The sequence below is a fragment of the Carassius auratus genome, chromosome 45, assembly GCF_003368295.1.
Source record: "Carassius auratus strain Wakin chromosome 45, ASM336829v1, whole genome shotgun sequence".
Taxonomy (NCBI): domain Eukaryota; kingdom Metazoa; phylum Chordata; class Actinopteri; order Cypriniformes; family Cyprinidae; genus Carassius; species Carassius auratus.
The window spans coordinates 19,184,544-19,206,332 of NC_039287.1; the positions used below are offsets into that span (position 1 = coordinate 19,184,544).

The 21,789-nt window shown below is 39.0% G+C and overlaps 3 protein-coding genes across 3 annotated transcripts in view; 1 reads left to right on the forward strand and 2 right to left on the reverse strand.

Annotated features, from left to right (window-relative positions):
- The window catches only part of LOC113063498 (cyclin-dependent kinase 19-like), a 50,402-nt gene extending 49,660 nt beyond the window's left edge, over positions 1-742 (reverse strand). Inside the window, exon 1 of the mRNA XM_026233949.1 lies at positions 408-742. Coding sequence (XP_026089734.1) covers positions 408-535 — 128 coding nt within the window. The 5' untranslated portion in view covers positions 536-742. The remainder of the gene's footprint in view (positions 1-407) is intronic.
- A 491-nt stretch (positions 743-1,233) lies between these two features.
- On the forward strand, positions 1,234-10,664 carry LOC113063500 (S-adenosylmethionine decarboxylase proenzyme-like). Its single transcript, XM_026233951.1, has 9 exons — positions 1,234-1,565; positions 3,830-3,916; positions 6,148-6,274; positions 6,506-6,608; positions 7,717-7,759; positions 7,996-8,140; positions 8,323-8,415; positions 8,499-8,654; positions 8,802-10,664. The coding sequence occupies exons 1-9, from the start codon at positions 1,456-1,458 to the stop codon at positions 8,940-8,942; spliced, it is 1,005 nt and encodes a 334-aa protein (XP_026089736.1). The 5' UTR covers positions 1,234-1,455; the 3' UTR covers positions 8,943-10,664.
- Positions 10,665-12,597: 1,933 nt separating this feature from the next.
- ppil4 (peptidylprolyl isomerase (cyclophilin)-like 4) lies at positions 12,598-21,279 on the reverse strand. Its single transcript, XM_026233950.1, has 13 exons — positions 21,168-21,279; positions 20,279-20,346; positions 19,946-20,010; positions 19,735-19,852; positions 19,499-19,641; positions 17,213-17,309; positions 16,164-16,280; positions 15,771-15,895; positions 15,105-15,171; positions 14,629-14,740; positions 14,313-14,409; positions 13,867-13,981; positions 12,598-12,876 (listed from the first exon to the last, which is right to left on the reverse strand). The coding sequence occupies exons 1-13, from the start codon at positions 21,235-21,237 to the stop codon at positions 12,667-12,669; spliced, it is 1,404 nt and encodes a 467-aa protein (XP_026089735.1). The 5' UTR covers positions 21,238-21,279; the 3' UTR covers positions 12,598-12,666.
- Between the last annotated feature and the right edge of the window lie 510 nt (positions 21,280-21,789).

The following is a 21,789-nucleotide window of genomic DNA, read 5'->3' on the forward strand; positions in this document are numbered from 1 at the left end:
CCTCACAGTTACTACAGTATTTATGTCAGCGTGACAGCATTTTCATGATCAGAGATTATTGGGTCTGTGGAACCTGCTCATAAATGCATAAATGAACACATGAACTCCTGTACAACTGAATATATGAAGACGCACACTGCTTGACAACATAAGCATATGAACTCCTCTACAAGTGAGCATGCTGTGTAGACTCCAGCACACATGAACACATGAACAGGTAAACACGTGAACAGGTAAACACGCATCACGCTGGTTTGGGGGTGGACCGTTTGAAGTGCGTCCATGAAAACAAAAACAATAACACAGAGCTGAGATAACGCCACGATTCAACTGATGCATCTGAACATCCAGCACACACACGCACACATTAGAGTGAGTGAAACGCGTCCATCAAACGCGTGTCTTACCCGTCTTTACGCTTCGCTTTATAAACATGCCCGTATGTGCCGCGACCCACTTTACAACCTTCATATTCAAACAGATCTTCCACTCTCTCCCTCTCGGCGGCGAGCTTCGTTTTGAAGTCGTGGTCCATTTTAACCCATAAATATTTCTTAATTTACAATAAAATAAAATATTAATTATTACATGCATTAATTAAATGATCCGATCGTTTTATTACCCCACCATTTCCTTGTTTGGGATTTTGGTCGGCTCCGCTTAATGGTCACGTGTTCGATGACGTATTTTATTGTGGCAGATTGCCTTATGGGACATGTAGTGTGCTTCGATCAACCCAACGGTTTGAATTAACGACGATAGAACGTTTGTGAACTACAACGCGCAAATCGGGACGTTCGACGTCGTTCTTTCGTCGTTCCACTCCCTTTCAAATTGTTGTGACAGTTGGAATATACATTGGCATTAGCTGTTATTTAAATAGAAGTACAATAATAACTTGTGTCCTCAAAACGTTTAAAGTACTATAACACAGTGAATTAAAGGTGTAAAATACCCGAGCAAACCATATTTTTTCTTCAACAGACTAGTAAATAAACTGGCACCAGTTCCCTGTGCACTGACGCAGCGTTATAGCAAACACAAATGTTTATTCGTCTAACCGAGCACAACAAGCTGATCTACTGCAGTGTGAACTCATACCTTTACGCAACCGCCAATTTTTATTGACAACAGTTACAGCCAATCGTTGCTTGACATGAGGGCGGCGTCTTAGCCGTGATTGGCAACGACGAGGATGACGTCAGCGGGTATGTTATAAAAGCTCCGCGCAGGCTGCCATTCTGCGCTTACACAGTATGGCCGGCGATATTAGCTAACATTTGCCCACGGTATTCTCTGTAAAAGGGAAGACGGTTAAAAAACCAAGGCAACTACATCTGGACTGCTCAAGGACTTTAACTAAGCTAATAAATTATAACAACCAACAAATAACACATTTAACTGAAATTCCACCCGACGGTTTAATTTCTGTTGTTGGAGTCTGTTTGTCTCGCGATGGAAGAGAGCAGTGCACACTTCTTCGAGGGGACCGAGAAGCTCCTGGAGGTGTGGTTCTCCCGAGAAGACGAAGGCAAAGGGACCGGGGATCTGCGCACTATCCCCAGGTGGGTGACTCCGATCGACCCGCAGCTGGGACTGGATTAAAACGAGGCAGATTTAGTAATTCACGACAATCAGTCGCTTTAATCGTGCTGTACACCTGTCCGAACCGTGGCGTGGCGTTAGTAATGTCCTCCTGGTAGTTCTGAGGGGACGAGTCTGACACCCGAGGCGTGAGCAGCACTTCTGGCCTTTTTGACACCATCCCCCTTTACTCTCATTCATTTGAGCTGTCAGGACACGAGCTCAAGCTCGATCTCTAGAGGCTTTATTTATTGCTTGCTTAAACTATTCCGAGTCGTTATGAACAACGTTAACAACTCTTAATATCGCTCTGCAATTATCACTCGTCATTCGAGTCGTGGCTCTGTGTTTCGCCTTATTTGGACGAGCGCTGATTGTGTCTGAATCCGTTATTGGTGAGCTGTGAGTGCTGATGGATTGATTAGCCGGCGGCTACAGCTAGCTGATACGGCGCCACTGCAACCAACCACACATTTATCCATCAGTGCTGGAGTGCGTCTGTCCACATCAACGCATTCCGGACGAAAACATTCGCAATTGCTGTTGAGCGCACTGCAAGCGCGCTCTATTTTTGGTTAGTGTCATGGCGGTTGATCTGCACTGCAGGCTCCATGTGAAAGTCACGAGGCTGCGTCACACGTCGTAAGTTCCGCCCTTGGTCGTTAGCTCCGGTCGCTCATTGGTGGGTATTAAATGTGCGCACTGCGCGGACAGAGCTGGTTAGATGACAACAGCAGAAACTACTGCGCATGCGCACATCAATAATAGCGTAGTTTTTCTCACACTGTGCCTCAATAATTACTATTTTTGCTTTAGGGGTAGGTGTAGACGTTTGTTAAACACAATCTAAGAGGTAGAAAATCCGATTTATTATTGATATGAAACTTCTTAAAATAATAAACACTCACTAATATTTGTGCATTATCATAACTGCTTGTTAGATATCTTATTAATGTAATAATTGATTGCTAGCAACTTCTTCAGTTTTATATAATAAAATATTATTAGACAAATAGCATCATGGTGATTCCACTGCAGTTTCCAAAACAAGACATTAACGTCCCCCCCCCCCCCCCCATAAAATGTTATGGATCTTGTACTTTATTTTTATAAGGTACAATATTGTGTAGTGTATTAATAATCTGAAGTTAGTTAAAGTCATCTTCCAGCTCCTATAGAAGATAACCTTACATTACAGTTCTGATGTATCTATAGTGTCCTGCGGGAACTGAAAGCTGATCTCTGTGGTTCCTCTGAATGAATGATGAGGGCTATTAGTTTACTCCAGGAAAGCGCTAACACTAGTAGAAAGAGAGTCGTTTCCAAATCCGTCCCTTACAGCATGAGCAAGCACTTTATCATATCAGCTAGCATTCTGTGTCCTTGATACACACAATCTAATCATAGTTTCACAGTTTGAGTGAAAAAAACAAACAAAATATTTTGCTCACCTTTATTTCGAGACGTTGCTCAGTGTTTCTCTTGTTCGTCAGATCGGGTTCATCTGGCTCTAAACTACTTTAAATCATTTGTTCAAGCGCTTCACACTGGATCTCACAGCTCTGTGTTTTCAGCACTTTACCAACTAATACTAGCACTTACCTTTTCTATTCTTAAAAAAAAAGATCAAAACAGCCATGTGTTCTGCACTAGACTTACTGAGACGTGTATTATACTGTTGTATTTCTCTCCTTGGTGTGATTGTTTCTATTGTACACATTTGTAAGTTGCTCTGGATAAAAGCGTCTGCTAAATGACTAAATGTAATGATTAAATGTTGAGTGGTGTGTGACTGAGACGAGTGGATAAATGCTCCGCTGCGCCGATTGTTCATATAACGAACATTAAACCTTATCGTTTTAATCGCCCAGCATTTGTTGTAATAGGGAGAATCATGTAAAATCTGATCATTATTGCAAAGTAAACCCTGGTTTTATTTATGGTCTTGAATGCCATCTCCTTGCAATAAACTGGATCCAAATGTGAAATCTGAGCTCTACGACACGAGTTCAACACAGCCGATGATCTCAGAGACGCAACATGAAATCCATCCAATCAGAGTTTTTTAATATAATTAATCAGTTATTCATGCTTTCCAGAAAATGTGACCGATTCTAAATTTTTTGGAAAAAAAATTTGTGTTTAGTTGTTTTTCACATATAAAAAGTTCCCTATTCAGAGTCGTGTTAAAAATGTTTCCTAATAACAAAGGGATCTAATCAATTCTCTCTCTGTGCGTTTTCAGATTTGAGTGGGACAAACTCCTGGAGAATGTGCATTGTTTGATTATAAGTGTGACAAAGACTGACAAGCAGGAAGCTTATATACTCAGGTGAGCTGTTGACCCGTGTGTGCATCTGTCCTCCGAGCCAGTAATCAAACCAGCAACAACACAGCCCACGCTGATTTACAGATCCGCTGTGAATATTGTGCTTTTCAGAAGTTAGATAAGTTGCAAGTATTGTTTGATGTTGTTTTACAGGTCTAAAAGCTCAAATGACCTAGTGGGCTTAAAGCCTGTGTACTGTTTGCACACTGACCTTACACTCACAACTGATCAGCACACAGTAGCATTACAGCTCAGAGATGCTCGAAAGATGATCCGATTAATATGAACTTTCACAGTCGTGGGGGTTAATGATTCAGTGCTGAGTAAACCTAAGAGTAAAGGGGGAATTCAGAGCTATTCTGGGCTGTCTGGAGAGAAAAAAGCTGGATGGATTTGTACTTTCTTAAATGTTGTTGAAATGGCTTTAAAGTTCCTGAGAGTAAAAGGTCAAACAAGGAAGAATACCTAATAATTAGCACCATTTTATTCACTATTATAGTAGGGCTGCAACTAACGATTATTTTGATAATCGATTAATCTGTCGATTATTTTTACGATTAATCGATTAATCGGTTTATGTACTTATATTTTAGTTTTTTCCATTTTTTCCCCAAGTAAATTATTAATAAAGGGTCTTTATCATTCAGCATAGATCTTGAAGAGATTTTAACCATTTTGCATTGTCATATCCTCATCAAAAATATACCTGGAGTTGTTTTATTATGTTAGTAATCCTTTGTCGAACTCTTCTGCAATCAAAACACTGACCCATACTCTAGCAAAATTCACAAGGAGATTTCAAATATTGTTTTCACCATGGCAGTCCTTAGAGCTCCTAAAGTAGTTTAACATCCCAAACAAAGCTTAAGGAATCTTTGAGAACATATTTTCAAGAAGTATAAGGATAAAACAGAATAAAATTGCAGTGCATTGTATTTTATTATTTACTGGGAAAAAGCTTTATAGCTTATGCTGTGAAATTGTAAACAATCCTTTTGAAAAAAAAGTGCCAATGGCATGAAACCTGAATGGAACTCCCAATTTAAAGTAAAATCCATCAGAAGGTTGTCCAGAAAAAAAAATTGGGACACACACAAAAAAACCTGCTGTGTGAAAAAGAGCAGTGAATACTTAGAAAAGAAGTGCATTTTAAAGATACTCAAACATTTACCTCTCTCATTCAGTCATAATTAGGCTGCAAGTCTGAATTATGAACTGGTAAACGACAAACTGATCACATAACATGTTTGTAAAGCTTTAAATGTTAACTGTTAAAAAGCAATGTTATCAGCTTTTACGACTAAACATTTGCAAACAACCTTGTACTGGAGAATCTGCACAAATAAAATTCTTAGGGGCCGTTCACATATCGCACCTAAAAACGCGTGGAAAACGCTAGTCGCGCCGCTTTCTCCTTCTTTCCAAAGCGCTCGGGCAGAAGCGCCCCTGAGGCGTCTGCCTTTGCTAAGCAACCATGACGTGCTCTCTCCATGACGTGCCCTCTCCATGAAGACCCGGAAATTTCAGCAAAGGATAAATGGATGCGGTGTGGACGCGCCTGGAAAAACGGGCGCATCGCACCGCGTGCGTGTCGCGACCGCGTCGCTTCCATTATGAGAGTGCATACTGCGCGCCTACATAGGAAATACGAACTTGAGCACGGAAAAGACACGATATGTGAACGGCCCCTTAAACAGTTCAGTAGTGCAGAGTTTACAGGTTACTCTTCATTTTGAAGGCTCAAAGTAAAGTACTCCCACTTCCCGCTGAATGCTGCAGAGACGCTGTTCGGGAAGCACGTGACATAAAACGAGGCCAGCTATTGGCTATTCGCTACTTCACCTGCTGTACTGGCTGAGTAAAACCTCCGGTGGCTCATTACTGCCACACTTTGGTCACCGCAGATTTGAAATATGCACCGCTTATGGCAAATAAAATTTATTTAGCGACGAATCGATTACTAAATTAGTTGACAACTATTTTAATAATCGATTTTAATCGATTAAATCGATTCGTTGTTTCAGCTCTATATTATAGCCACCAGAGACACTTCTGAATGTCAAAAATGCAACGGTTTTGAGCCCATTCATTGAAATTAAGTTCAAGTGAACGTGTTCCTAAATCATCTTAACTCTATAAGCATTTTTCTTACTGGAAACTGAGCAATGGTTTAAAGTGTTAACCACTGACTCCTACATGATTCTCTCTCTCTCTCTCTCTCTCTCTCTCTCTAGTGAGAGTAGCATGTTTGTCTCCAAGAGACGTTTCATTTTGAAGACATGCGGAACCACCCTCTTACTGCAGGCACTGGTGCCACTGCTGGAGCTGGCTCGTGAGTACTGCGGCTTTGATGCCATCGAGGTACGACACACACACACACACACTCAGGTGCATGGTCAGGGAAGGATTTATGATACATCATCTGAAGCCGCTGTAGATATAAAAACATTAAAAGCTCTGTCTACAACACATCAGTTTTAGGAGTACACATTAGTGTTTACACATGATGTCATAGATTAATCATTGGCTGTATTCCGCACAAAGTATCGTTATGAAAATGTCACGTGATCTTCTCATTCTGTTTCCTTTCAGAATTTCTTTTATTCTCGTAAAAATTTTATGAAGCCCACCCATCAAGAGTTCCCTCACCGCAACTTCCAGGAGGAAGTCGAGTTCCTCAGCCAGATTTTTCCAAGTACGGTTTCACACCATTACATTTTTTTACAAAAATTATGCATACGTTATGAATTAAATGTTAATAAATTAGTATTGTCTGCAGGGGCTGATTTAGTGATTTGAGGACCCCAGGCACAGTTTAGGAATCGGGCCCTATATGTTTGCACACATTTATGTAGATCATCCTCGAGGTTCCTTCTGTGTTGTGATGCTTGCTGCTGCACAATGATGCCCCACAGTTGGTCCAATGCTTCTACATTTTTCATCTGCGTGTTATAATGGCTTTTTAATACTGAAGACCACCAAATGGCAATTGATGTACAGTTGAGACTTGAAACATTTTTTTTAAGAAAAGATACGAGTGGGAAGTATAAATTATGATATTAACTTAAAACGGGGTTATGTGGGTGGATTTTCGCGTTGGTCTGAACAAAAACTGCAGACGGGATTATTGAAAATGCACATTGATTCTCTGCCAGCAGGAGGCGCTTCTGGAACATCAGAAATACAGCGGTTTCCCCGGCAACGGCTGTAAACAAAGCAGCGCTGCTCATAAACGCTACTTTATCAGATAAAATTAAAATGCCACCTAAACTTTTCTGAAGACAGTCGGTACCCTTCAGAGAGTGCTTCATATAAAAACTTAAATTACTGAGAATGAGAAAAACATATAGCCTGTACTGAGAAGAAAAGTCCAGTAAGGAGTTACCAGAGTAAGCCTGTGTGCCAAAGACTGTCTAATTCTAAACTTCAAAATACAACTTTTTTTTTTTTTTTTTTTTGATTTTTAAATACAAATTTAAATGAAAAAAAATAATGAAATGGAATTTATACATTTACCCACCTAAGGATTACATCAGCCAGATAAGTCACCACCTACTCTGGTCCTTTAGCTTCAGATGCATGATATTTTAATTTGCTACAAGCAGGATACACGAGAAGTGTTCAACTCGAACACGCAGACAGCTGTGGTGATAAACACTGTTAAAACCAACCATTCTCAGGTCATCTCGTATATGAAAAGCATTTTAGAGGGTTTTTGGGGGCCCAAGGCGGTCGCCTGACTTTGCATAATAGGTAAGTCTGCGTCTGATTTTAAAGTTAGATGTATTTTTGTTTTTGTGCAGATGGAGCAGCCTACTGTATGGGACGTCTGAACTCAGACTGCTGGTGAGCTTCCTACAATCTACATCTGACCGCACAGTAATGATCATTAGTAAATGTTTTTTTCACTGTCAGGAAGGCCACATTTTAGCATTGATAAGTGTGGTTTGTTTTATGAAATCGTCTCATAAATGATTAAATACTGCTGTTCCAATCAAACAGTTTGATTAATTTGTTGTTTGGGGGAAAAAGCCTGATTTAGATGCCATCTCCATGTTGTTGTTCTCCGTTCTGTCCTGAAGGTATCTGTTCACGCTGGAGCTGCCAGAGTTTTGGGAGAACAAGCAGGCGGACCAGACCCTAGAAGTTCTGATGAGTGACCTCGACCCGGCGGTGATGGACCAGTTCTTCATGAAAGACGGTGTTTCTGCTAATGATGTCACTCGTGTACGAATCCTGCTCAAAACTTCTGCTCTAGAGTCTCGTTTGTGTGCTTATATTTCTGAAATGACCACTGACTGCCAGCTTAAACTACTACTAACATTTCAGAAAGCACTGACTGTGTCATTGTTGAAGCAGTAGTGTTTTTTGTGAGCGTGTCTTCAGTGTTGTCGGTGTTGTCTTCACAGATGAGTGGAATTTGTGACCTGGTTCCAGGTTCAGTGATCGACGCCACACTGTTCAACCCTTGTGGATACTCCATGAATGGAATGAAAACGGATGTGAGGAGACATTTAATGCTGGTTGTTTCTTAGTGAGAAAGTCTTTCTGTTCTGCAGCATGACTGAGATTGGTGTCTTTCTAGGGAACTTACTGGACGATTCACATCACCCCCGAACCGGAGTTCTCCTATGTCAGCTTTGAAACCAACCTCTCCCAGACGTCTTATGACGAGCTAATCCGCAAAGTCGTGAATGTCTTCAAACCAGGGAAATTTGTGACCACGCTTTTCGTCAATCAGGTACATTGTTACACAACTAATCAACAACTAATCCGTTTCTTCGTTGCTCTGATTGGCAGCTTCAACACTTGACTTACCCGTCAATGGCTTCCAGTGTAAACCTTGTGATGTGGAGGATTCACACTCTTCTCATTTAATTCCCAACAGAGCTCCAAATGCCGCAGCGTTTTCACTTCGGCTCAGAGGCTGGAGGGTTACCGTCTGCTGGACCGTCAGCTGGCCAGCTTCAACGACTACAACTTCGTCTTCACCAGTTACGGCAAGAGCCGCCAGCAGAAGCAGAGCTGAACCTCCCAAATGAAGAAGCGTAGAAAGAAACCCTGCCGCTGCTGGCGTGGTCTCGTAGCGGAGAGACGGCGTCTGTGTGTGGTGTCTTCTGGCTGCCGATCTTCCCTGAGTTTATCATTTATGCATACTTGTACCTGTGACGTAGATATCGTGCATGAAAGCTCCTCTCGTGTCTCTGTAGATATTCTAGCCCATTCTTGCTGTGATCTTGAAGTGCATGTAGAGCTCTTGAACATGGTCACACCATCCCAGAACATGCAACGCTCCCTTCCCTTCCTGCAGGTGTCCCCTCGCATCCCCCACAGACAGGGTTTCCGACCTCACTAGACGAGGACCCTGACGTGCTCAGATCTCGTCTTTTACTGATACTCACCTGCGTTTTATAGAAGGTTTGCGAGAAAGTAGTTTCAGTTTATATTTAATTTCCTTTGATTTGATTTAAATACACGTTATGATGATTATTTAAAATTGAATTGCAACTCATTTTTTAAGTATGCGTTCATCTCAGCGGTGTACAGCTGTCTAAATTACTGTGACTGAAGATATCCTGAAGACAAACTTAAAGTATTCCCGCTCCATCTTTTCTTTAACCCTGCAGACAGCGGTCTTTATTCGGCGTGCTAGAGAAGCCAATGTGAACGTGAAGTTGAGTAACTTGAAGCCTGCTCTGCTTTTAGAAACTCTTTTGGAAAACGCATCTCTTTGAATAAACTGATCCATTCTGTTTGAAGAGACTAAAAATACTCGTTCTGATTTTCTTCCTCCGCTTCGCAAGTACCAGAGAAGTGAATGTTTCACAAGATGAGTTACTTCACTGTTGCCTTACGTCTCAACTACATATAGTCTGCAATATATAGCCATTATGGTGAAAGTCAACTGTTGTCTTCCTTTCCTCAAATAAAATGGCCTTTAACATGAATGTGAACATTAGTTAGTTGAAAGGTGTTCAATAAAAGAATAAATGAATGTTTCTGAATAATGTAGTAAGAGTAGAAGAAGCCATGAAGTGTGTGTGTGGGAGAAAGAGGGAATGGTGTTTCCGTCCATCGTTTCGGTCATTGTGAAGGACCCTGGGGCTGTCCAGCGCAGAGCCTGCTCAATGCACGCCTTTGAATTGAAACAGTTGGACAGACACTTTGCTTTCGTGTGCCGATCGCACAGCAAAGCAGTTTTCTTGTTCTAAACCAAACGAGTTCTCTCTCTGACTCTACAGTAAGCACACAATAGGCGCGCACTGATCTGAGCTCGTCAGGGCTGACCCGGATCATTCCACACCTGACTAAAGTGCAGTTTTAATGATTTTTTTTTTTTTTTACATTAGATTTGTACACCTCTCCAGATCATGCCCTCTTTGTGTTTTTTTTTTTCCACATGTGCTATTGCACGCAGCAGGATGACCGTGCAGTCTTTCTGCTTCAGCCATTTGTAAAGTCCAGGTTTCATTTCTGTTCGTACGATGTAACCAGCTTTGCTCATTGGTCCTGAGTGTGATGAGCAGTGGGTGTGGTCTTTAATCCCGCCCCCCACCACCCTCATGCTGGTGTAGTTGTGAGGAGGAGGATGTTTTTGTTACGTCTTGATCTGTTTGTGAAATCTTTTCTTCTAGAAGGTCATGCCCAAAACGGCAGGTCTCCCTACAGAATGCCTATTAATGAATGTCTCTGTAAATGCGGCTCAAGGTCAAGGGTCAGCTGGATGTTTACAATTGTAGTTATATATATATATATATATATATATATATATATATATATATATATATATATATATATAAAAAATTAAATTTGATTTAACAGACCGTATAGGTGTCAGATGTGGACCACTGCTTGTCCATCATCACATATCACACCTAGTCCTTTTTTTTTAGGTGAAAGGGTGTTAGTTTCAAACCTTTTTCTGGTCTTTATTTGTGGGATTTATACATTATAAACGAGTAGAGGGGGGAGACATTGATGTTGCGGACCAACTATATATATATATAAATTTTATTTTTATCTTTTTCTGACCCTGTTCTAACCTGAGGAGTGACCTATTCCGATAATTTGGACCTTTTTTCCTCTTTCTACTAGTTCTTCACAGCCTGTGTGGGTTTGGAAGAACACTATAGAAAATGTTCTGTCGTGGGATTTTCACAGGAAGTTAAGGGCAAACTTTGCTGTTCCAATTCACTTGCTATTTCCTTGGTTGTTCAAGATGTGCTAAATATATCTGTACTAAGAGCTTGATCCTTTCAATAAAGATAACTATAAGCTGAGTACTTTCTCATTTTATTGATTACATTTTTGTTAATTGCCTAGAATACGCTGCTGTATATCAATATGATATTTGTGACCCTGTAGCACAAAACCAGTCTCTGGGGATATTTGTAGCAGTAGCCAAAAATACATTGAGTCAAAATTATCGATTTTTCTTTTATGCCAAAAATCATTAGGATATTAAATAAAGATCATGTTCCATGAAGATATTTTGTAAATTTCCTACCATAAATGTCTTTAAACGTACTTTTTGTTTTGTTATATGCTTAGCTATTAATTTGGACAACTCTAAAGGTGCGTTTCTCAATATTAAGCTCCAGGGTCACATTTGGCTGGGTTAAGCAAATTTAAAATGTACTTTTTTTTTTTGTTTTGTTTTTTTTTTATTACTCACTTTACACAAGTTTTTTTTTTAACCCACTGGCAGAGATTTGTTCAGTTCAATTGTAAAATTTACACCTTCAGAGCATAACAATGATCTTAGATTTAAGGGACACGCTTTCTTTAAATGATAAAGTAGTTTTGGCCATATGACCCTGTAATTGTAGTTTTCTTGTAAGATGGTTGAATGTTGTGCTCACTTTTATTAAATAATCTGATATCCATTTATTATTCTATAATTGGATTGTATAATTAACACTTTAAAAACAAAGGAAATTTGAGTCCGATAAGGAAGAAAGGAAAGAGCAGAAGTGCAAAGGTGATGCATGAAGTTGAACCTGGAGTTAAAAAAGGAGAAAAGAAGTGAAATACAGCTTTACAAGGTTTGACCATATTACATTTTAAATGTTCCTCTTATTAGTTTTGTTAGCCTATTAGTTGTGTGCGTTTCAGTCACGTTTTTAATTAGTTCACTTCCATCAAAATGCTGTGAATTGAGATGAAAATATTACAGCTGAAGATAAATAAAATGAAAGAAACATCTGAGTTAATTACAAATTTAATAAAAAGTGGCCCCCTTTACAAGAACTCACCCAAATTAACATTTTTGAGCTAAACCTTCACCGCAGTTTGTACAGAGCCAGACAGCTCACCACTGAAGTTCAGTTATAAATGCTGAAATATTTCTGTCGAAACCTCTTAACTGACAAGAAATGAGTTCACTTGTAACGACTGGTCATGCAATTAAGCTCTACTCTTGCACCGATTTTATTCCATTTTCACCTCCTAACCTGTTAAATACAGTGCCAGAGTAAGGCTCTCAAAACCACAAGCGAACACAGGATTTTGCACAGAAATTAAAAGCCCCAGAGCACACTTCATAAACACAAAGGGCTGATGTCGACCCTGTCAATCCATATTTATGCATCAACAACTTTACAAACCTTTTAGAACATCACAAACATTGCCTACATTTGCAAACTAACTGCAAGATTTTACTTTACATGTAAAAAATGAATTGGTGTTTTTTTTTAACTGAAATCAGTAAGTTTTAGGAAACCTGCTCTGTTGACACACAGTGACAGTGATGGTTAATACTTTGATCTCTTAGGGCTACGACTGCGGCTGCGATCTCGTCTGTAGCGTTTGTGATCGCTGTCTCTCTCTTTGCCTCGGTCTCTCTGTTTCTCCTTTTCTCTTCCCTTGTCCCAGCCCCTCTCGCGCTCCTTGTATCTCTCTCGGTCTCTTGAACGTGAACGCTGTCTGCCTTTATCCTTTTCTCTCCGACTCTCATCACGATCCTATAAAAGCAGGAGAAAAACAAACAAGTAAGGGGAGGGATCCAAAGCACATCAACTTGTCACTGGGGTTCCTCAGGGTTCAGTTCTTGGACCGCTCCTCTTCTCCATATACACACCATCACCGAGACTCATCATACAGGCGCATGGCTTCTTCTACCATTGCTATGCTTATGACACACAGCTCTATCTTTCATTTCAACCAGATGATCTCAGGCTGCATGGCAAACATATCGGCATGGATGAAACAATATCACCTACAGCTCAACCTGGCAAAGACTGAGCTTCTTGTCTTCCCTGCCTCTCCAACCCTACACTATGATTTCTCCATCGAGCTAGGTTCTTCTACAAGTACCCCATCAGAAAGATCAGACCCTTTCTAACGGAGCATGCTGCACAACTTCTTGTCCAGGCCCTTGTCATTTCTAGGCTGGACTACTGCAATGCTTTTCTGTTGGACTTCCATCAAGCACAATCAAACCTCTACAAATGATTCAGGAAGCAGTGGCACGACTGGTATTCAATGAACCCAAAAGAGCCCATGTTACACCTCTCTTTATGTCCTTGCACTGGCTACCAGTTACGGGTCGCATTAAGTTCAAGACATTGATGCTGCATATAGGACAGCCACAGACTCAGCACTTTCTCTTTGTCTATTCATTTTTCTAGCATGTATTTATTTGAACAATGTCTAAAACGTGGTATTATAAGCATTTCCTGTGTCTGTTTGCCTCTTTAAGAAGAATTGCTTTATGTATCCCCCAATTGTGTCTTCAAAGTGATTAAATGTAAATGTACAAAAGTACATTTTTTGGTTCTTGAATCACCATTAGAGTATGCCATTAGATCCTATTCATTTTCTTTAACTCTCTGGTGGGCAGATGTGGACCAGAGGGAGTCACAGGTCCCATCATTTGCCACTACTTGATGTCCAAAAGTAAAATCTGGCTCCTGAAGCAAAACCAGTCATTATTCAAATCCACAGCATTGTACCTTTGACTTTTTGTCCTTGGGCCTCTCGTCTGAATGTCGTTTCCGGTCACTTTTCTCTCTGTCGTCCCTCCTTCTCTCATCCTCATCTTCATCTAAGAGAAGCTCGTAACGGGAGCTTCAGAAGACAGTCAAGAAATACTGACTTGTGAGAAGACTGAACTTTTTTTGAGTGCATGTTGTTATTCCAGAGGAAAACTATTTGTGATGCATTTCATCAAAATTAAGTACATAGCATGTTGCATTTTTAACAAAAAATAAAGCAACACATTAATGGGTAACGGTTACAACAACCACAGCAAACAACGAAATACTAAACCTGTGATTTAAGCCAAACCATCTCTGCAAAGTATCACATATACTTTTTGGAGACTTCTTTAAATTAGGTGCGTGCAGATCCTACAAAGTGACACATAATCGTCCAAGTATGATTTAACTGTAAAGGATACTCCTGCTTGGCTTTGACATTGTCTTTCAAAGCCAGCTTGGATTTGTTGTCCAGGTCTTTCTCGTAGGCCTTAAAATCTTCCTTAGTGTACTTCCCACCTAAAAAAAGAAGCATACTGCCAATAAAACCACTCTTTGTCCAGTTTATCAACTACTGCATACATTACCTTTAGTTGCATTAAAACTTTGTATTTAATTTTGATTCACTATCGCTGACATTTACATGCAGATAAACAACAAAGACAGAGCGGTGGAGTATAATTCTGCAGAAATGTATTATATTTTCATTAATTCACAGGAAATACTTTTATATAATACCTTTGCCTTTCCATTTGATCTTGGACACTGACTGGCTGAAGTCCACATGAATGCGACGGTCATCTATCAGGACATTGTCCATTTTGAAGAATGCTTTTTCACAATCCTCCACCTCAACAAAAAATACATTCTTTATTTCAAAATGACTGACCACTAGAAGATGAACTAGACATTGCACACTTCTAGTATTTATAATCAAGAACTTATTAACATTTGAAGGGATGCGTGGACCTGATGAAGCATCATTACACACAGCCCTTAACACTTGTATTCTGATCAGGATCCATCAAGGATATTTATCTATGGACTACAACTGCTCAAAACTTAGAAATATCTATATTTAGTATTAAAAAAGTGTCCATGTGGATTTGGATGTATAACTTCTGCGTAACCGTTCTGGTCTACTTTTCAAAACATGGCTCAGTAACTTTGCACTTTTCTCCAAAGATGGCAGATACACAGAAGACTTTACAAACCTTTTCAAACTCAATGAATGCATAGCACAAAGATTCTCCTGTTTTCCAGTCTCTGATGATCTCACAACTGCAAATGAACATGAACATGTCAGATCAAAGTCATATACACACACACACACACACACACACACACTAGTATTAAGGCACAAGCTATGGTCAGAATTATACATAAATAAAACCTACTGCTAAAACTATACCAGTGTATACCATGTATTGCAGGATTAACCTCTCTATCTACAAATAAAATAAACAAATACATAAAAAAAAAAAAAAAAAGTATATATGTCACACTTGAGTTTGGGGTCCAGTTCTCACTCTTAACTAAGATTTTGCCTCAGTAAACGACTAATCTGATGCTTATTAAAAGTTAGGTAATTGTTAAATTTAGATATTAGATCAGATTAAGGCATCTAAAATATGCTCGTGCAGATTAAGGCATTAATATGTGCTTTATAAGTACTAATAATCAGCTAATATGCTAGTAATATGCAGGCTAAGAAGCAATTAGTTAATAGTGAGAACTGGTCCCTAAACTAAAGTGCTACCATGTATATTACCGTATTTTTATTTATTATTTACAGAAATGATTGTGAAATTGAGTCTGTGCATATGTGAAAGGGGAAAAGTCCACACGTAACACAGCGGGAACATCTTCTATTATCTCACCATTTAATGGGTCCGAAGCGTGAGAAGATGATCTCTAGATCTTCATCGGTGGTCACTGGGTTCAGTTTACACACAAACAGCACGTCCTCTGGAGGTTTAATATCTGCATCTGGAAGATCACCCACCTTTCAACAAGAAACAGGCGTTCACATCAGGAAAGAGATGTCTGTCTCACTCACTGCAGACATACTCCGTCTTTATTCACCGCTGAAGACACATTTTCAGTCTGGTTTTGAAGTGGGAACCCTTACAATTGTCTGTTTTATCTGTGTGTGTGTGTGTGTGATTTTAATTCTTAACATCTGTGAAGCACTTGGGGAAACAGAGTTGAATTTAAATGCCCTATATAAATAAATCAAAGTTGAAGTTATGTTTGCACGTGATGAAATTTACCATCTCCAGTAAAATGGCTTGTGTCTTCGCTTCCTTGTCCTTTATCAGTTCATCCAGCTCCTCAGCATCTCTCGCCCCTTCATCGTTTATCACCTCATCTGCTCCAATACGACCACTCTGAAATATGCACAAGCATGGACTATTCACTTTAGAAAGAGGAACACAGCACTTTAACATTTACATCTAATCATTTAGCAGACACTTTTATCCAGAGCGACTTACAGATGAGAGCAATAGAAGCAGTCAGACCGACAAGAGAACAACAACAGTGTGCAAGTGCCATGACAAGTCTCAGTTACTCTAGCACAGAACACAGAGCCAGGTTTGTGTTTTTAAGAATATGATAGACAGGAAAAGAGAAGGTAAGTGCTAGTGTTAGTCGGTTAAGTGCTGGCGAAAAAGAGGAGTCTTAAGATGTTTTCTGAAAATGAGTAAAGACTCAGCTGTACGAATTGAACTTTTTTGAATGAATTAAAAAACAAAAACAAAATTTCTTAACATTTTTTTTCTTCTAAATATTAAGCCACTCAAGGCTATGTTACACTGATTTAGCGATGTTTAAAGGATCCTAAAGTGAATGCATAACGTGATACGTTTACTAAAACTGATGTTAAACGTTATACACACATTAATGGATTTTCCTAGGAACTGAACTGATGTCCTTGGTAATGCTTTCTGATAACAACACTAATAAAAGATCACGCACACACAACCCTCCGCTTTTAGGGTCACTCAAACCTAAGCTAAACACATTTTAATTATTTATAAATGAAGATCAACAAGACAGACAGACAATCAAGTAAACCATGACTATGTTACAGTCACCATTCACATCATTCACTGTAGCCATCACACAGTGCTGAATCAAATCAAGTGAAGAGATTGCGAATTAAAATTTCATTTAATCAGGAAATCATTGGCTATCCCCAGCCCAACAAATCAACCTACCAATGGCTTATAGTTAATCCTGCAAGTATTGCACATATCATCTCTAAGCTGCTGTAGTAATGTAGTACAGGACTGGGGTTATGCCCTGAATAAAGACTCACATCCAGCTGCTCTTTAGTGGGTTCAGGCGATCGGTCTGGGATCGGGAGGCCCGAGGGATCATCAAACGGGTCGTCCAGAATCACCGTGTGGTTAATCCTGCAAACACAGCACTGATCTTTAGGATATAGCCCTTATGAAACTCATCTATGAATGTGAACCAACCCCAAACCTCACAACTGAGAGCTGATATAAGGACTCTTCACTGCGGTCAGTCTGTGCATTAGAGGAGGCGATGTTTGGTTAGTGATGATAAATCTTTGAGAGTCACTAAATCATTCATTTGTTTAAAACACTGATTCGTTCTGGAAAGACACCACTGTGAGTCGTTTGAAGGCATGCAACTGTTCATTCTGATGTGGCTTTGTTTGGTGCAAAAACAGAGAAAACGGCAAAACTGTGTTTATAATGTACCTGCTTCAATATTAATGCATAATTTCTATTAACTGCACGCTTAAAAGTGATATTAATATATGTTATATAAGTAATATATATATGTTATTAACTCAAACACTATTACATTAACTCAAGTTTAAAGCAGAAATCATGTACAAATTGTATTTGTAATTTTATTCTGTTCAAGACAACCTCAGACAGAAGGAGACCGGCTCGCTGACATGAAAATCAATTAAGCAGCTTTGGTTTGGTTTTTGTGTCATGGAAATGGATTAGACCAAAATAATTGAAAAAAGTTTATGAATTATTTCATAGGTATTTGATCAGTTCATCTTGTGGATATCTAGTAAGTTCCTTCTGCTAAATGACTCTAACAAAACTATCATTTCCTCGCTCCACCAGCCCATAACCGGGATACTGATCAAATTCAGTCTTGAAAGACACACACAGGACACACAATCTTGAAGAAGGACATCTCAGTCGCGAGGAGTGAGGAACCTTTTGAAGGACAACCCTACATTTGTGTTGTGTTTTACGTTCTTCCTCATTTTTTCATTCATTAATCATTTTAATTATACCATTTAGTCATATAACCATTTACAATACCCATTTTAACCATTTATATACTAATTTCATTGATTAATTAATTGAGTAGTTATTTATATTATTTGATATATTATTGTTTTGTTTTCATATTTTTTCATTGTTGTTTAGTCTTATGACTGCATGTTTGTCTTCATGAATAAGAGATAAGAGTGAATGTGAAAGGAAAGTCAAGGTTTATTGGATGATGCTGTCAAGCAGTTTGGTATACCTCCAATTTATTGGATTTGTGTTCGTCAGAAGTCGTCTTGAGCATTGAAACATACACAACTAAGATTATTCAATAAACTCTGCTCCCATAGGCAGTTCTGGGTAGTTTTTGGGTTCCAGACAAGATTTCCTATTAACAGGTTTTGGCTATGAGACAAATTTGCTGACTAGTGGTTCTGTTACCAGACAGAAGGGATATTTTCTGATATTATATATATATATATCTCAGTAAAGACGCTCCTGTAATATCTGCAGCATGTGCGTTCAGATCAGGGTTGCCAGGTTTTCACAACAAATCCTGCCCAGTTGCTTCTTAAAACTAGTCCAAAAGTAGCCCAATCGCATTTCCGGGAGGTTCCCCGATAATAATTGCTTCCCGGTGTTAAAATAGAAATTTTTTTGGAAGCTTTGCCCTGATAAAATTAGCATTTTAAGGGCTTAATATCACGTTATGGGTATTGGGGTTGCTTCAAACCGCGGACATGAAAAACAACCGCAGACTTGGCAACACTGGTTCAGGTGGAGCGGCAGTAACTGCACAGAGCCGTAGTCTACCGACAACTAACACAAAATCACTTTCAAAATCGACAAAGAATCGCCTGCGATTTTAACATCGATTTTGTGTAGATTGTCAGTGAATTACGGCTCGGTGTAGTAAATGCCAACCAGTGTTGCCAAGTCTGTGATTGTTTTTCATATCCGCGGGTCATAGCTATATATATATATATATATATGCCTTGAGCACAGCTGATGATGCTTCAAACTGATGTTTGAGTTAATTTTTTTTTTTTTACATCCTTCCCTCACATCCTAAGCTAAATGGAGCTAAATGTGAGGAAAGGAGGCAAGAAAAGGCAACAAAAGACACACAAATAAAAAATGAGAAGAACCCAAAGATCTGAAGCCAGTAACCTGGCATTTTCCAACAGGAAAACATTAACTTTCTCTACTTGGAAGCAAAAACATAACTTGCTCTGATCAGCTGTACACTGCGCTTAAATATCGAATCTGCGTACCAGTTATCATATCATATAATAAATGGTTTGGGTCAGTCTTTAACTCTCTAAAAACTGTCCTACCTGATGTCCTGGTAAGGGATGAAGTTGTTGTCGACGAAGGTCTCATTGATTTTAGAAAGCACGTCCAAACCCTCCGTGACTTCTCCAAACACTGTGTGAACACCATCCAGATAATCCAGATTCTCTGCTGTGGTGATCAGAAACTGGGAACAAAATGAAAAAGAAAAAAAGAAGTAAAGCACTCATACTGTCAAGTCATACTTGACACTTGTTTATAAGATGTGTTCAGAGTTCACCTGAGATCCATGCTGGTCACTGCCGTTGTTCACCATAGACACTGTCCCTTTCTTTCTATGCTTGATCCTAGGCATCTTCTCCCGTTCAAAATAGTTTGCCTGATCGCCATACAGTTTACTACAAACACAATCACCATCAGCACACAATACATACATGTGCTTTCAGTTAGCACAGATATTTTAAATGAATGAATGAATGAGTAATTCCCACCCGAACACAGACTCTCCTCCTCGTCCCGTGCCGGTGGGGTCACCCGTCTGAACAATGAAATCTTTCTGCAGTAGAGGATGCAACAGATCTTAATATGGAAACCTCACTGGCAGCCATGATGCACAGCCTCAATTTGCAGCCATATGTGCAATAACTTTGCATTAAATTTACCATGAGCTTTCAGAATAATTGAAATGAGAGCATTTTGTGAATTACCTAATGATGGTTTTAAAGGAAATATTTCACAAATATATTTGAAAACACACATATGTATAACGACATCTGTATTGCTTACAGAATCAAAGAGATACATATACATAAATAGCATATTACCTGAACATTGTGAATCAGACAGTAGTTGTAATATTTGATTTTGCACAGTTTCAGGAAGTTCAGAGATGCTGTAAATTAGAAAGACACGTATGATTATCATTCAGTACCATGCTTCATGTAAAACTGAGCACCCGTACCCAGCAGTGAGGTCCAGACCTCGGTATTGTTCCAATAACAAAAGTTGTAAAATAATTACCTTATATTAATTCTGCTTTAAGTAGAAGATGTAAGAAGCTCAACCAAATATTACCTATTTGACTGCTGTTTTACGATAGAAAGATTAAACGACCAACAGAAATATTCAGTGATGTAAACTAATAAACTGATGTCTAATTTCAATATTTATAATTATGTTCATGATTTAGGCTAATTAACTATTTAGTAATTGTCAGTGTGAGGATACACGAGTCTGTTTTCATCATATTAGGATTACTAAAGTGGGTCACATATTGTGAATCAATGTAATAAACTCATTTATCCTGGTAGCCTTCAGTAAAATCACTTGTCTTAAATGATTCGACATAACTAAACCTTCCTTTGTACAAAAATGTTGACTAATTTAAGAGGAAATAACTGTTTATGCTACTATAGCCCACGGACTTGTTTTTAAACCTATATTGTTATCCCATTTATGAGCCTTAAAATATCTTAAAGTTGGTTTCTACTCTTAAAATACAATGAACCACTAAGTAACATAACGGCGAAAACAATCACATTATCGTTATACAGCACAATTATCAGGATTTTACCAAATATACAAAGTTCCTACGGAGATGTCTTATATTGATCACATGTAACTTTAGCGGTGTTGACGGTCTCAAATGATCATGCGTGTAACAAAACAGGTTTGTTTAAACTCTTCGTGTGTCATTAATGTCACTATTACTACCTTTCGGTCTCTCTTCTGTGTATAAATCGATCACGATGTCTCCTAACGTTGTTTCCAGCAACACCGCCATGTCTCGCCTGCGTCATCAACATGCGCCGGCCAGCGCAAAGAGTCGCACACATGACGTCACAGCTTGCCTTAAGGGGCCTGTTTTTACTGTCTATGGTTTTGGTGCCTTAATGCTTTTTTAAGGGTGAAATGGTTATTAGACACTTTGTAGCAATGCAAAACAGCACCTTAGGGAACACTTGAGCTATTAGGACGACACATTTAATGATGGGTTTACCATTAATCATTAATCATCATGAGGGAATTGGAGGGTGTTGAGGCATTTTACTTGATTACTTTACTGAAGTATTATTTTGGGGGATTTGCACATTACATTCTACATCTTACAATTTTATTTAATCTTAAAAAGTAAATTCTATTTTATCTTATTCACAATAAACGTGGTTAACAGAAGTTTAAACGTGCATGCTTGATGTGAGATCCAATGATCATTGTTTTCATGCACCAAGCACATATTTCTACTTCTATTTCTACAGTTGTGACTTTCATCAGGTCAATGTCTGGCTTCAAAAGTTTACTATCAAATCTGAGGAATCATATTCAGGTAGTAGCA

Coding starts and splice junctions, on each gene's coding strand:
- LOC113063500 (XM_026233951.1), top strand. CDS start 1,456: ATGGAAGAGAGCAGTGCACACTTCTTCGAGGGGACCGAGAAGCTCCTG. Junction 7,760..7,995: donor CGTCTGAACTCAGACTGCTG/GTGAGCTTCCTA, acceptor TCTGTCCTGAAG/GTATCTGTTCACGCTGGAGC. Junction 8,141..8,322: donor CTGCTAATGATGTCACTCGT/GTACGAATCCTG, acceptor TTGTCTTCACAG/ATGAGTGGAATTTGTGACCT.
- ppil4 (XM_026233950.1), bottom strand. CDS start 21,237: ATGGCGGTGTTGCTGGAAACAACGTTAGGAGACATCGTGATCGATTTA. Junction 15,896..16,163: donor AAGCCATTTTACTGGAGATG/GTAAATTTCATC, acceptor TCTTGTTGAAAG/GTGGGTGATCTTCCAGATGC. Junction 15,172..15,770: donor CGCTTCGGACCCATTAAATG/GTGAGATAATAG, acceptor GTTCATTTGCAG/TTGTGAGATCATCAGAGACT.